At 35.0% G+C, this 15,000-nt stretch overlaps 2 protein-coding genes across 2 annotated transcripts in view; both read right to left on the reverse strand.

Annotated features, from left to right (window-relative positions):
• LOC137622081 (lactosylceramide 4-alpha-galactosyltransferase-like) overlaps positions 1-6,357 on the reverse strand; it is a 10,317-nt gene extending 3,960 nt beyond the window's left edge. The window contains exons 1-3 of the mRNA XM_068352553.1: positions 6,215-6,357; positions 830-1,055; positions 303-404 (exon numbers count right to left, since the gene is read on the reverse strand). Coding sequence (XP_068208654.1) covers positions 303-404; positions 830-1,055; positions 6,215-6,323 — 437 coding nt within the window. The 5' untranslated portion in view covers positions 6,324-6,357. The remainder of the gene's footprint in view (positions 1-302; positions 405-829; positions 1,056-6,214) is intronic.
• LOC137621652 (ankyrin repeat and BTB/POZ domain-containing protein 2) overlaps positions 1-15,000 on the reverse strand; it is a 622,846-nt gene that overhangs the window by 301,710 nt on the left and 306,136 nt on the right. The window lies entirely within an intron of this gene.

A 15,000-nucleotide genomic window follows, 5' to 3' on the forward strand; every position in this document is an offset into this window, starting at 1 on the left:
ATATATATATATATATATATATATATATATATATATATATATATATATATATATATATCCTTCGAATTTTTCAAAAGAATGATACATACATTTATCTGTCTTTCTATCAATCACATTTTATTTTCATGTAGTGAACAATTTCTTATATATGTTATATTACTATGGAAATTTTTTAACAAAAAAGTAACGTCATATAACTAGTAGTTGATGAAACGTGAATTTTCTTGTGTCCGTTAAACGAACCCTTTAATCGGAAGTCGAAAATTATACCACAAGTCTACATGTCAGCCATATTTCTATACCTCTCCGCACTACACCACGACCGATATTTGGGTTTAGAGTTGCATGATGTTTCTATCAGGAAGATATTAAAAGCCCCTTCCTTCTTCCATTCAGTCTCATTTCTGGAAAAGAGCAGTGTCTTTAAACTTTAGGTTTATATCTTATATGCAAAAAGTCTTTTACTAGAATGTAATAGCCACAATGACATCTTAACTTTTATTTGGGTAAGCTCTAACCTCAGTTTTTATTTAATTTTTTTTTTACCTGCTTGAGAGGAATATTGTTTTACCCTTTGCTTTCAAGTTTCAAGGTTGTCAGTGTAAAGCATATCCAAAATATTAGAGAGAGAGAGAGAGAGAGAGAGAGAGAGAGAGAGAGAGAGAGAGAGAGAGAGAGAGAGAGAGAGAGAGAGAGAGAGAAAGTTAAGGAGTCACTTTAGGCTATGACAGTACAATGATTAATTACTGTATTGAATGTGACTTTTACATCCTAAACAAAACCAATAACACTTTATTTTCAGAAGTTTAAAACGCCGTAGGAATATCACCTGAAGAAATCACTCAGCCTGAGCAGAGAAGAATCACCACTCGCGCTTTTGTGGGAGCAAAAGACGCTGCCGTTACGGTTCCCACTTACCAGACCCTTCATGGCATAGTCTGCAGCATTCAAAAACGTCTCATTAACTCCTAATGATCTCTGATGGCTTTGGACTTCCTGTATTGCTATGGACCTTCGTAGCAGCCTTTGATGCTGCCTCTCTGCCACGTAGAAGCCTGCAAGATGGATGGAAGGTGAGTTTTATACGTGAAACGGGGTAACTGTAAAGTTTGTTTTTAAGACTTGTAATTGCGCCATGTTAGTATTTGTTGCCCAGTGCAACCTGTCACACCCTTACTCCGCGACGAGTAACCAAATAAACTGTAGAGAGAGATGCCAGAGGTGGTGGCCCGGTTAAACTAAAGACTGGGTGCACTTCTATAGAAGGTGTGCCAAGAATATCTGTGTCCAACTGTATCTGACATTACGTTTCACTAGAAATAGATAAATTAGCAGAGTATCGCTATTCACAATGCACTGTGGCCTTTCATTGCTTCTACGGTAGATCTGTGTTAAGAAAATTTGTAGCTTAACTTTAGGAAGCCCTCCTTTATTCATTTGCTATTTTCTTTTACCTCTTTTTTTCCTGTCATTTATTAGTATTCTAATTTATGAAAAATTTGGTTTGGAAGTTCATGTTCCTTCCGACTTACCCAATGCCTAGTTATTCTGAACAGTAATCATGAGTAAAAGTTCAATTTGAATTGCTATTATCCTTTGATTTAACAGTGCCATAAAATGTGCTAAACCTTTATTACGTGTCTTAATTTACATAGGATATAAAAGAAAAAAAAAACTTTCTAACAGTATCAATGGCTTGGATAAATTTTCCTTAAAGTTTTCAAAAGTAACGAATAGATTTAAAAAGTTAAAGCAAGTCTTTTGGGCGATTATGTCTGAGAGGCACGAGAATTATAAAGAATTATAAAGAGATTATAGAGCTCTTGAGAGAAAATGACACTTAATAACGTAAAACATCTCCCCCATACATCAAACGGGGTCATTGCAACAAGAAATTTTCCCGGAAGACTGAGCTGCGATCTCAGGGCGTGACTTAATCGCCGCAAATCGCTGCATATCGCCCGTGGTTGCACATGGTTGAGGAATGGTATGCTTGAAAAGATATCATTGCTCTGTCAGTCTCTTGATTTTTGATGTGGCATAGATGAATACTAAGAAAGATTAACCTGCTTCATTCTAAGACTGCTGAAGAAAAGACTTGACTAGGATATTGACAATCCAGTTACATAATGTTTTGAAATATTGATACAAAAGTTACTTTGTTTTAAAATCTGACAAAAATTATCAACAACGGTATGTCGTGTGAACGATTTATCGTCTTGAAATGACAATAAAGCTTTCTTTAAACACAGTACGAACTTTGATTAAACGAACCTCTACTACCTCTACTTAATAGGTCGTTTCCTAGTCGTTTTTTGCTTTAGGTACAGTTAGTTTCGTTAATTCGGGTATACTTCACGAGAAGTCGAAGCGCTTGACACTAACTTGCCGATTCTAGCAGACAACACTGTGTTTAGCAAAAGAGAAACTGTTAGCAACAATGCCTGTAAAACAAAATCGCTGATCTTGTAAACAAGTAATCAAACGCATTTTTTATTAGTTTTATGGAGCACCGTTTAGTAAATAACAATATTTTTGTATACAACACTACATGAAATTAATAAAAATTTCAAGCTCATTGTTACCTGCTACCTTGTACAGCTGTCAGACGTCTCCTTAGCTTCCCGTTAAGTGTACCGGAATTAATGAAGCAAATTGTACGTACCGTTTAAAGGTTTTCAATGCCGCTCATGAATGGCAGAGGCAAGGGACAGTGACAATGCCCTATCAAGCAGGGCAGTGCCATAGAATCTGACCATATAAACATATGATCAGTTGCTGATGACTCAGTAGATAGACCTACAGGCTCCCCCAAACCCCCTATTCTTAGCTCACAAGGATAGTGAGGTTGCAGCGACCAAAGGAACTAACGAGTTTGAGCGCGACTCGAACCCTAGTCGGGCGTTCACCAGTCAGGGACGTTACCACATCGGCCCCCTCAACCCTTGTATAGAAGAAACGGGAAATAGTTGTGAGTTGACAATCAGTCGTAATTTCCAGAGTACTTCGGGACTCTAACAACGGATATACAGGATATTCAATGTTTTCAAATGATGTGATGTGGCACTGTGATTGTGGATTTCGACTTTAATGTATATGGTTTTATTCAATAAGTCAGCTTAACATTTAGTTCCCTTCCTATGCTGACAATGATGTCTTTAGTTTAACAATTGACAGAATGAATAGTTTCCTAATTAAAAACAAACTATCTGTTTCAAGTTATCGTCTTTAAAATAAAAGGAAAGCTTATCCTGTTCGTAATACTACGCAGGCAGTTAATTCTAATAGCCAGGCCTTCTCCATCCTAAGGCTCAATACTATACATTATTCTATAAGTTTTATTCCAGCTGTGACCAAGTTGTGGAATGATCTTCCTAATCGGGTAGTTGAATCAGTAGAACTTAAAAAGTTCAAAGTTGCAGCAAATGTTTTTATGTTGACCAGGCTGACATGAGTCTTTTTATAGTTTATATATGACATATCTGTTTTGACGTTGTTACTGTTTTTAGAATGATTTATTGTTAATTTGCTCTCATCATTTATTTATTTCCTTATTTCCTTTCCTCACTGGGCTATTTTTCCCTATTGGAACCCCTGGGCTTATAGCATCTTGATTTTCCAACTAGGGTTGTAGCTTGGCTAGCAATAATAATAATAATAATAATAATAATAATAATAATAATAATAATAATAATAATACTGATAACAACAGGGATGATAGATTGACGGGCAAAATATTTCTCACCACCAGCTGCAATCTTTTAATGTCCTCCTAACGGAAGGAGGCTTTGGGAAGACAATTCTGTCGGGTAGTGGTAGTTTTATTTATCCAAAATCTCTGAGCATCGCTTGCACAAATGTAAGGTCTGATGTGTAATTTCTCAACATACAGCCTTTAGAATGAGAGTGCAGTTTTAATAGATTTTTTTTTCTTATTAAATAGGACAAGCAATCTAGCGATCTCCTTCCCAGGCCTAAAGAAAGCAAGTCATAACTTAAGGAAGGAAAGAGGTCGAGGCGGTGATGTCATTATTATTAATTATTGTTGTTATTATTATTATTATTATTATTATTATTATTATTATTATTATTATTATTATTATTATTATTAGCTAAGCTACAGCCATTGTAGGAATAGTAGGATGCTGTAAGACCAGGGTATCTTAACAGAAAAAAAAATAACTCGATGAGGAAAGGAAATAAGGAAATAAATGAACTAAGAAATAATGAACAATTAAGATCAAATATTTTAAGAACATTAACAACTTTAAAATAGATATTTCATGAATAAACTATAAAAAGACTTAGGTCAGACGTCTTTTGTAGATAGACATCTAAGTTATACCTGTAATGAACTTTCTTCTCTTATTTAGAAATCTTATTGAGATCTGTATATCAGTTGTTAGGCATCTGCTTGAATTTCCATGCAGTGACAAGTTGTAGTGGAGGGCCAAAATTAATAGATTATTATTGTTGTTATCATTATTATTACTTGCTAAGCTACAATCCCAGTTGGAAAAGCAGGATGCTATAAGCCGAGGGGTCCCAACAGGGAAAATAGCCCAGTGAGGAAAGGAATCAAGGAAAGAGAAAATATCTTCAGAACAGTAACATTAGAATAAATATTTCCAACAGAAACTATAAAAACTTTAACAAAGGAAGAGGAAGAGAAATTAGATAGAATAGTGTGCCCGAGTGTACCCTCAAGCAAGAGAACTCTAATCCAAGACAGTGGAAGACCATGGTACAGAGGTTATGTCACTACCCAAGACTAGAGAACAATGGTTTGATTTTGGAGTGTCCTAGAAAAGCTGCTTACCATAGCTAAAGAGTCTCTGACACTCACCAAGGGGAAAGTAGCCATAGAACATGTTGGAGGTTTTTCGAAATGTCTCCAAAATTTGAATACAAAGAGCTGTTGTGATTTTGAAAATTGATTATGATATTTTAGCAATATTTTGTGTGCTTTGGTTTCATATAATACTAATGTAAATACATTAATGCGTACTTACAGGCGCCTCTCATCATTTTTAATAGTGTTATTTTAATTGTTCATTACTTCCTTTAATGCTGTTACTGTTCTTAAAATATGTTATTCTAATAGTTCAATACTTCTCTTTTATTTTAATTATTTCCTTATTGCCTATCCTCTCTGGTCTATTTTTACCGATTGGAGCCCTTGGCCTTATAGCATCCTGCTTTTCCAACTGAGGTTGTAGCTTAGTTATAATAATAATAATAATAATAATAATAATAATAATAATAATAATAATAATGATGATGATGATGATAGTAAACCCCTGATTATTTCTAATACCCAAAGGCAGGATGTGGAAAATTATTTTCATTATTTATGTTCTCAGTAATGCATTCACTAAGTAATCGTTCAATTATTGTCACTCTTTGGCGTACGTTCTTTTTATTTTCACTCTTTGCCGTGCATCTTTTTATTTTCACCCTGCCGTGCATGGTTTTATTTTCACACTTGTGCATATTTTATAGTCTGCCGTGCATATTTGTATTTTCACTCTGACGTGCATCTTTATTTTCACCCCATCGTGTATTATTTTATTTTGACTTTTTCCTGCGTATTTTATTTTCATTTATCGTTCATCTTTATTTTTGCTTGTCGAGTATTATTTTATTTTCTCTGTCGTGCATATTTTATTGTCACTGTCGTGCATATTTTCATTTTTATTCATTGCCGTGCATCAGTTTTCACCCTGCCGTATTTATTTTATTTTCACTCTGCCCTGCATATTTTATTGTCACTGACGTGCATTTGTTTTATTTTTACCCTGTCGTGCATTATTTTTTCTTGAAGTTCCAGCCGAGGTATGGAAACGTTATCTCCCAGTCATTGACTTTGACTGGAAAGAAAACTTGTAATGAATATATTCGGTTTACCTTGGTGAATTTATGTGTAATTCTACATATATTTACTGATATTTTATTTTATATAAAGTGATTATTCTATTTCCTTAGAAGTGGCGTATATTCAGGGCTGTTTCTGTATACCCAGAATAGTAATGTCATTTGTTTTTAATTTCCCTTCTTTCTTCGTTTTCATTTTGTAACGCTTATAACCTTCCCTATTTCGAGGGGCAGAAAGATGAAAAACTTCCTTTCATGAGAGAGAGAGAGAGAGAGAGAGAGAGAGAGAGAGAGAGAGAGAGAGAGAGAGAGAGAGAGAGAGAGAGAGAGAGATTCTTACCATGGGAAGCGAAACTATACGTGACTCCAAGGAACACCAAAACAGCGAAAAATCGCTTGACTTTCCATATTCGAGAGAAGTCCCTGATTGAGTTCCTCTTGTTGCCCATCTTTATCTCGAAGTATCCAGTCTTGCAGTTTTGGAAGATCTGTAACGAAGAGGTACTGAATATATTGTCAACTTGTAGAACATTAGATTAATTTCATTTAATGATGGAAAACAAATCAAATAATAGAAATAAAATCATGAAATACTCAATGCTGGAATGAGAGAGAGAGAGAGAGAGAGAGAGAGAGAGAGAGAGAGAGAGAGAGAGAGAGAGAGAGAGAGAGAGAGAGAGAGAGAGAGAGAGGATTTTGAATGTCTCAAAGACATTTTAGTCCATACGGGGAGACTCCATTTGCTCTTGGGTAGAGCGATTTGGTTTGAATGTTTAGTTTTTCATGATCTTGTCTAACTTGTTCTTGAACTCGTTTACCGTGTTACTGTTTACTACATCAACTGGAAGTTTGTTCCATGTATTTGTTATTTTGTATATAAAGAAATTACCACATTGATTTGTATTGTATCTGTTCAAATCCAGTTTGTATCCGTTACCATTTGGACTGATTAGTAGTAAGCGTGAATAGACTGTTGCAATCTACATTGGTTATTCCTTTAAGAATTTTGAATGTCTACTAACTGTCTCCTTAGTTGTTGAGTTTGTAGATCAAATGATTTTAAACCTTCTATCCTCCGTTTATGTTGGACTGGAACTTACGGTCTATTAGATTTTTTATTCCTAATCTTGATATTAATCTATGGCGCCGTCGTGCTAGATATTAATCTATGGCACCGTCGTACAATTAGTTCGTTATGCATGTTCCATAAGATTTTTCATAATTCTAACCATCCTTCACATTCAGATCTTCCTGGATAGTACCACCCTGTTCGTAATATTAGGTATGCAGTCAATTGTAAGAGTCAGGCTTTCTACATCATGAGGCTCAATACTACAAAGTATTCTAGAAGTGTTATTCCAGTTATGACCAAGTTGTGGAATGATCTCCCTAATCAGGTAGTTGATTCGGTAGAACTTCAAAAATTCAAACTTGCAGCAAATGTTTTTATGTTGAACAGACTGACACAAGTTTCTAGTTTACATACGAAAGATCCATTTTAATGTTGTTACTATTCTTAAAATATTTTATTGTTTTAATGTTACTGTTCTTAACCTATTTTATTTTATTTTTTATTTCTTTTCAAATAGTTTATTTCCTTATTTCCTTTCCTCACTATGCAATTTTTCCTTGTTGGAGCTCTTGGCCTTATAGCATCCTGCTTTTCCAATTTGGACTATAGCTTGGCTAGTAATAATAATAGTAATAATAATAATGATGATAATAATAACAACAATTAATAATAGTAATAGCAATAGTAATAGTAATAGTAATAGCAATATCAATAGTAATAGTTAATGATAATAATAATTATGATAATAAATCTCCATATTGTCTTAGTGTTGGAACTAGGTTGGTGGCCCTAGCTTGGACTACTTCCAGTCTATCTATATCTATCTGAATACTTGGGAGTCCAGAATTCGACTCCGTATTCTAGATGGAGTCTTACTAGTGATGCGTACAGCTTAACAGTGTCTTTGTTATTTGAATCGTCTCTTTAGTGCTTTCTTTTCAGCTTTTATACTCTGTATTAAAAAATTTTGCAAGGCACTGAAGTTAGACACACAGGTCTGTAGTTTCCAGGTTCTTCTTTTAGTCTCCTCTTGTGAATTGGAGTAACATTGCTTAGTTTCCATCCTTGTACCTTTCTTTCTTTGGCTGTCTTTCGGAACATTTTGTAAAAGTGTGGGGTTATCTCTTCATCTAGTTCAATAATATCTCTTGGATAAATAACATCTGGACCTGGTGCCTGAGACTTAATGAGTCCCTTTATTTTCTTTGACATCTTCCATTGTAAAGTTGATTATGTTTAATGGTTGTGGCTCTTCATATTTGATAGCTGGTTTGGGGAGGGACCTTGATTTTCCCCTGGTGAATACGGTTATGAAATATGTATTTATCAGTTTGGCTTTTTCCAAATCATTTTTTATAAGATTACCCTTTGAGTCTCTTAATAAGCTAATTTTGTTTTTGATTGGTTTTCTACTGCTCACATATGCAAAAATTCTTTCGGTTTGTTTACTAGCTGAAGCCAATCTTTTCCCTTCATTGATCTTGGCATTTTTATTTAGTCTGTCTACATTTTTGGGTAACTTTATGTGCTCAGAAATTTCACTAATTGAAGGGCGTGGACCCATTGATTTATGTTTCCTTTCTCTGCTTCTTATTGCATAGGGTATTTCTCTGTTGAACTATTTGGGTTATGGGGTTTCATTTGGTTAAATATGCAGTATACCTTCAGCCCTTTTTTCCTTATATATTTCTACAAAAGAATCCCATTGTGTATCTATGTTCCCTATTTCGTTGTATCCTAAATTCTCGGTGTATTCCTTCAGTTGTATCCAGTTACCCTGTCTGAAGTTTAGCTTGTTTATGATTTTTCTTTCTTTAGATGAGGAATATATACCTGAAACATAGCTATTATATAGTCACTTTTGCCAATATTTCCGCTTACTTAGACACTAAATACTAAATTTTCTTCTGTTGTTAGCACAATATCAATTTCCCCCTAGTTGGTTTATCGACCCACAGACGGAGGAATTTATAGTTGACGAATTCTAGAAGCCTGTGTCCCTCTGTGTATGATGTAGAATTCAGTGTCCCAATTTACTGCTGCCTTAAAGTCTCCCATTAGGACAGCTAGCTTATTGTTCACTTCTTGACCAAGTTATTTATACAGTTCTTCGTCCTATTCTTCCAAATGGTGTGCTGGTCTGTATTTTACTGTTATGGACATGTTTTTTCCTATAGTGTTAATATTTGCACCTGTCACTTCATAATCGGTTTCTAATTTAATTTCTATGGGGTTTAAGTGATTTGTAACATAGAACACTAACCCTCCACATTTTTTGGGGAAAAGTTTGAAACCTGGGATTTCGTATTCTCTGATAAAATCCTTTATTTTTTTCTTCGATTCAGGTCTCGGTAATGCCTATAACATCTAGTTCCTCACTAGCTATCATTAACCTGAAGTTTTCCATTTTGTTTCTAACTGACTGAGCATTGAATTGTGCCACTCCGAGGAAAATTTCTATATTTTTCTCTTCCTCTGTGGCTTCGCTAGTTTCCCTGGCTTACTAGTGTTTTAGTTTTACTTTTATCTGCATAATCTAAATTTCTCTCAAATTTCCTCTTTATTGTTAGAGGATTTTCTAAGGGTTGAGTTTGTGTATCTCAAGTAATTGTACAGGTTAAGATTAAGTTGATTTCCATATAGTTTCTTGCCTTCTTCACTAAAGTGTATTCTATCTCTTTTGTATAATTTTCTTTTGCCGTAGAAAGTGTCCCAAGGATCTATAAATTTAACTTTCTTTTTCTGGCATATGGACTTAAGCCTTTCATTTATCTCGATGGCATAACTGAGGGTGGCTGACATTGAGTCTTGGGAGATTACCTATAACTACAATATTATTGATCTTGTTCTTAGCTGTTTCAACAGTTATTTTCTAGCTGTTTAACCCAAGGTTCTGTTTAGCCAACTGCATCCTCTCTTACGAATAGATCGATCGTTCCGGTTTCGCGAACAATGATAGTGGTCTTCGTGTTCTCTGTTATAGTTTTACTGATCACTTCTATCTTTTGTGCGTTGACACCTGGATATGACCTGACCTTTCTCCTCTTTTTGAGGCCGAAGTGCTCCCCTTGGTCCTTTACCATAGTCTCTCATCTTCCTCTTCCTCTGCTAGGTGGAAGAATCCGTTTCTGGTGGCTGTTACATTTCTAGGCTGTTGTTTCGTCTTGGCCTTTGTTACCCTTCCTCTAGTGGGTTTCATGAACTATCTTTTTTTGTTTATAATTATTTCCTCTCCCGGTTCTGTCCTTGATTTTAACTTACTTTGTTTTTCTTGGATACTAATCCTATTTTCTACATCATCTATGACTTCTTTGTTTGTTGTTTCTAACTGTTGAAACTGGGACATAATTTTTATCACTTGTTTTCTTAGTGTTTTATTTCATTTTTCAATTTTGTTTTTCCTGTTCAAGCTGACGGAACTGGAATACACTATTACGATGCAGGTTTGTTGTGCACCCTTCTTGAAAGGCGATGCACCATTTGTTTTTTTTGGCATTTTGCACATTTGTGCTTCAAGTTTAGTGTCTCACTCATCTTTAGTTCCTCTATGATATTGTCTGTATATCTATTTGGAAATCTCAGCTGATAAATTTTAAAATTACTAGCTTTGTGACCACTACTGTAGAAGGGGGTAGGGTGCCGTCGTGGCTAATAGATACCCACCTGCTGCCGCATCCGCTTAATCCTGAATGACTTTCCATCTTTTCTGTCCCTAACCTTCCATAACTACTACCAAACCACTGTTAAGTCTCCTCAAAGCTGGGTTGTCTCCAAACCTGCTGCAGCTCCCAACTGAGCAGCACAAGGTAGAAGCCTGTTTTCTCGTCAGGATTGACAGCGGAACACTAGCGATTACTAGGATTTTTTGGACATCGAGGAACAGCCAGACTCTTAGGTACAGTTGGCTTCATTAATTCTGGTACACTGTCGTCTCCTTAACTTCCAGTGAAGTGTACCGGAATTAATGAAGCTAACTGTACTACTGAGTATTACCAAAAAGCAGCAATAGGGCTTTTTAGTTGTCCACGACTCCAACAAGGCACAAAAGCTATGTCAATATCAAGAGCAGTTGAGCCTATTCCACTAGGGGTCGGTTTTAGGGAGTGGTCAGCTGTGACACTATAGGAATGTGCTATGCGGGCCACTAATACCACTATTCCATTCTTGTGTCCTCTGTCACCCTGGGATTTCTCCGTCCCAGTCTCTCTAAACCTGTGAGCAAGTTCCTAGCATTGTATAGAGGTTGCAAAGCCTTTGCTCTGACGCATGAGGTAGCTGTCAGCTCCTTAATGTCTGTCGATTATGTGTATAGGCTAGTGATAAATAGCCATTGTATCTTAGTAGCTTATTTTTTTTAAGGAGAGAGAGAGAGAGAGAGAGAGAGAGAGAGAGAGAGAGAGAGAGAGAGAGAGATTATCTGTAGGATTTAATTTTTTTCACCCGAAATCCATTATTGGAATTTAAATCATGAAATACTCAATGTTCAATGCGGAAAAGAGAGAAAGAGAGAGAGAGATCTGTAGGATTTAATTTTTCACCCGAAAATCCATTATTGGAATTTAAATCATGAAATAATGCGATGAGAGAGAGAGAGAGAGAGAGAGAGAGAGAGAGAGAGAGAGAGAGAGAGAGAGAGAGAGAGAGAGAGAGATGTAAGATTTCATTTTTCACCCGAAAATCCATTATTGGAAATTAATTCATGAAATACTCAATGCTCAATACGGAAAAGAGAGAGAGAGAGAGAGAGAGAGAGAGAGAGAGAGAGAGAGAGAGAGAGAGAGAGAGTTATCTGTAGGATTTGTAATTTTATCACCAGAAAATGTTTTATTGAAAATATGAAATAATGCGGAAAATAGCGTACGATGGAGAAGAGAAACAGAGCATTATCTGGAGGATTTTGTTATTTACACCTGAGACCCCGTTATTTCGTGAGTCGGCATTTACTGTTATGGCTCGGGACCCCTTCCATATAAGGGGTAGTTAACATCAATGTACGTGTTGATTTAATCCCCATAGAGAGGTTACGGACCGTTAGGTATATAGCCGGACCGAAGTCAGCCGTTTGCACAGGTGCACCATTATTCTTTCAATTTCCGTTGATTTCAGTTTTCCTTCAAGTCATACGACGCGTATTTCACTTCAGTAAATACAGTTCCTTCTCGGGTAACATGTTTTCGGCCTTCAGTATCACAGGAGGTAATCTTATAGCTTACATGATTTGTCCTTTCCACCTACGTTCGTTTGAACTTATTAGTATTTTGCATATTCTCTTTACGTTTTTAAATGCTCTTCAACGACGGCATAAGGCGTATAATTCATAATTCTTTGGAGGGAGAGGGAGGCCTAGAAGCAATAGATGGGTGGAATGTAAGAGGTTTTTTTGTTAAAAGGGAATATAGCCTTTATAAATCCACTGGTGACGTCTCCACAGACTAAGAAATAATTTTTATTTTATAGATCTGACCAGGGAGTTCATTCACTTTCTGCAGTTGGATGATAAATGCTGCAAGGATTTGTGGAGTTGTCTGGACGAACCATGACGCGGCGCTAAAAGACGGAAGACATTACTTTGACAAATGACTCAAAAAACTTTAGCCGTTAATCTTGAATTATTAGTTTGGGGGTTTTGCGTGTATAGCTTGCACGTTGTAAGGAAATGTGCTTGACTATTTTGTAATATCTAATGATTTTGCTTCCGTGTGATAATAAGATATTTTACACAGTCATTAATAAAGGAAAACCCTAGATAATCAGTTCTATATTACTTATATTTCTTATGGTTTTTGTGATTGTGAAGAACATGTCGGTAAAATTACAGTATATTTTCACTAGCTTTCGTGGTTGTGGGCTGTTGAGTTCCATTGGGTGGCGTTTTTTAATAGCCTCATCAATCATTGGGATATTCACGTCTTCCTGCGTCGGTTAATTTTGTGTACAGTTGTTTTTGACTTGGCATCTCGCTTTTCATTTTTTATTCATGAAAGATATATTTTAATGTTTTTACTGTTCTTAGGATATGTTATTTTAATTGTTCATTACTTCTGGAGTTTATTTATGTCTTTATTTCCTTTCGTATCTGGGCTATTTTTCCCTGTTAGAACCCATCCTGCTTTTCTAACTAGGGTTGTAGCTTGGCTATAGATAATAATAATAATAATAATAATAATAATAATAATAATAATAATAATAATAATAATAATAATAAGGCAAGGGATTCCGTTGACTGTGTTCCGTTTTAAAGTTGAGCACGTGATTTATACTGATTTTTTTTCAGCAAATTCTTCTGATATTACAACAACAAAAAATACAGCCACTTCTAATTCCACTGCAGGACAAAGGCCTCAGACATGACCTTATTCATGTCTAGGGTCTGATCAGTTTTCATCACCACGCTGGCCAACTGCGGATTGGTGATGGTGGGAGGTTTTGGTCTGATCTCCCATAGTAAACCAACCTAATATGGGTGTCCCTGACTAGTACAGCTTTGCTGATCATGGCGATACAAAAATCTTTTCACCTCGTTAACTGTTGCACCGATTTAATGTATCCGACTCAGAAAAGTATATGTATGTATATATATATATATATATATATATGCTGTATAAGTATGTATGAATATTTGTGTATAACATCCAAATTTTTCAAACACTGAGATACTTTTATATAGCCTTCATATGTCGTCCCGATTAATACTTTTTATAATCGTGGCCATTAGATTATTACATAAACATTTTGTACTTCACCGGCCCTAACAACAAAGCATCAATTATATCATTGTCCTTTCGAATAACTTTAGCTTTTTCTTATAGTGGTCCCCTTTTTTTTATTCATCCTAGGTTTGTCATCAGTATCTTGAAAGTAAACTGAAACACTAGTTGATAAATATAATGAAAAATCAGTTGTAAATAGAAACCTTGAAACAGTCTGCGCGTTATTTATTACTAGTGTACGCGACCCATCAAAAATAACGGCGAAATATTTGGTTGGATCTGCACACTGTACCTCTCGGGGGTACTCTCTCTCACCTGGCCATGACTAATCCTCTCCCCTTGCTTGATGGGCGGGGAGTGACCAAGTAGTTATAAGCCTGATATTACCGTTGAGTGTGATCAGAAAGATATATATATATATATATATATATATATATATACAGCCAGACACTTGCTCTTTATTATATAAGGGATATTTCTTTTGCCATCAAGGGTAACAGTACAGTAATATCATTACTTTTATCAGTATTTTGTTGTTTTCTACAAAATTGTGTTGTAAGGAGTTCATTTTTCTTGTCATTCCAAATTGTTTCATTTTCATTTTTCTTGTCATTCCAAATTTTTTAATTTTCATTTTTCTTGTCATTCCAAATTGTTTAATTTTCATTTTTCTTGTCATTCCAAATTTTTTAATTTTCATTTTTCTTGTCATTCCATATTGTTTAATTCCAAAGGCAAGGACCATAGTTATTGCGACACTATTTAGTAGAAATGAATTGTAAGTGAATCTGGAACCGGGAGGTGTGTGTGTGTGTTTTTTTTTCTTTTTTTTTTTTTCTTGTAGCAGCGAACATTTATTTATATTTATATGAAGGAATAGAAAGGAAAGAAAGAGCGCACAAACACAGAGTCTTTTTTACTTCAATAGTATATTTTAAGAATAATTTCTATCGATTATCAAAGTCCTAAGATTAAGTGATGTTCTTGTTTATCGATTTATATAAATCCAATCTTATTAAAATGTACTTAACCACGGCATTGGTTTCGGAAATTAAATTCTAAGTGTGTTGATTTTTATTTTTGATTTACCACAGTAATATTATTATTATTATTATTATTAATATTATTATTATTATTATTATTATTATTAATATTATTATTATTATTATTATTATTAACTAAGCTGCAACCTTAATTGGAAAAGCCAGATTCTATAAGCCCAAGGGCTCCAACAAGGAAAATTAGCTCAGTGAGGAAAGGAAATAAGGAAATAAATAAACGATATAAGAAGCAATGAACGATTAAAATAAAATATATCAAGAACATTAAAAACATTAACATTAA

Source organism: Palaemon carinicauda, chromosome 28, assembly GCF_036898095.1.
Source record: "Palaemon carinicauda isolate YSFRI2023 chromosome 28, ASM3689809v2, whole genome shotgun sequence".
In the NCBI taxonomy this organism is placed as follows: domain Eukaryota; kingdom Metazoa; phylum Arthropoda; class Malacostraca; order Decapoda; family Palaemonidae; genus Palaemon; species Palaemon carinicauda.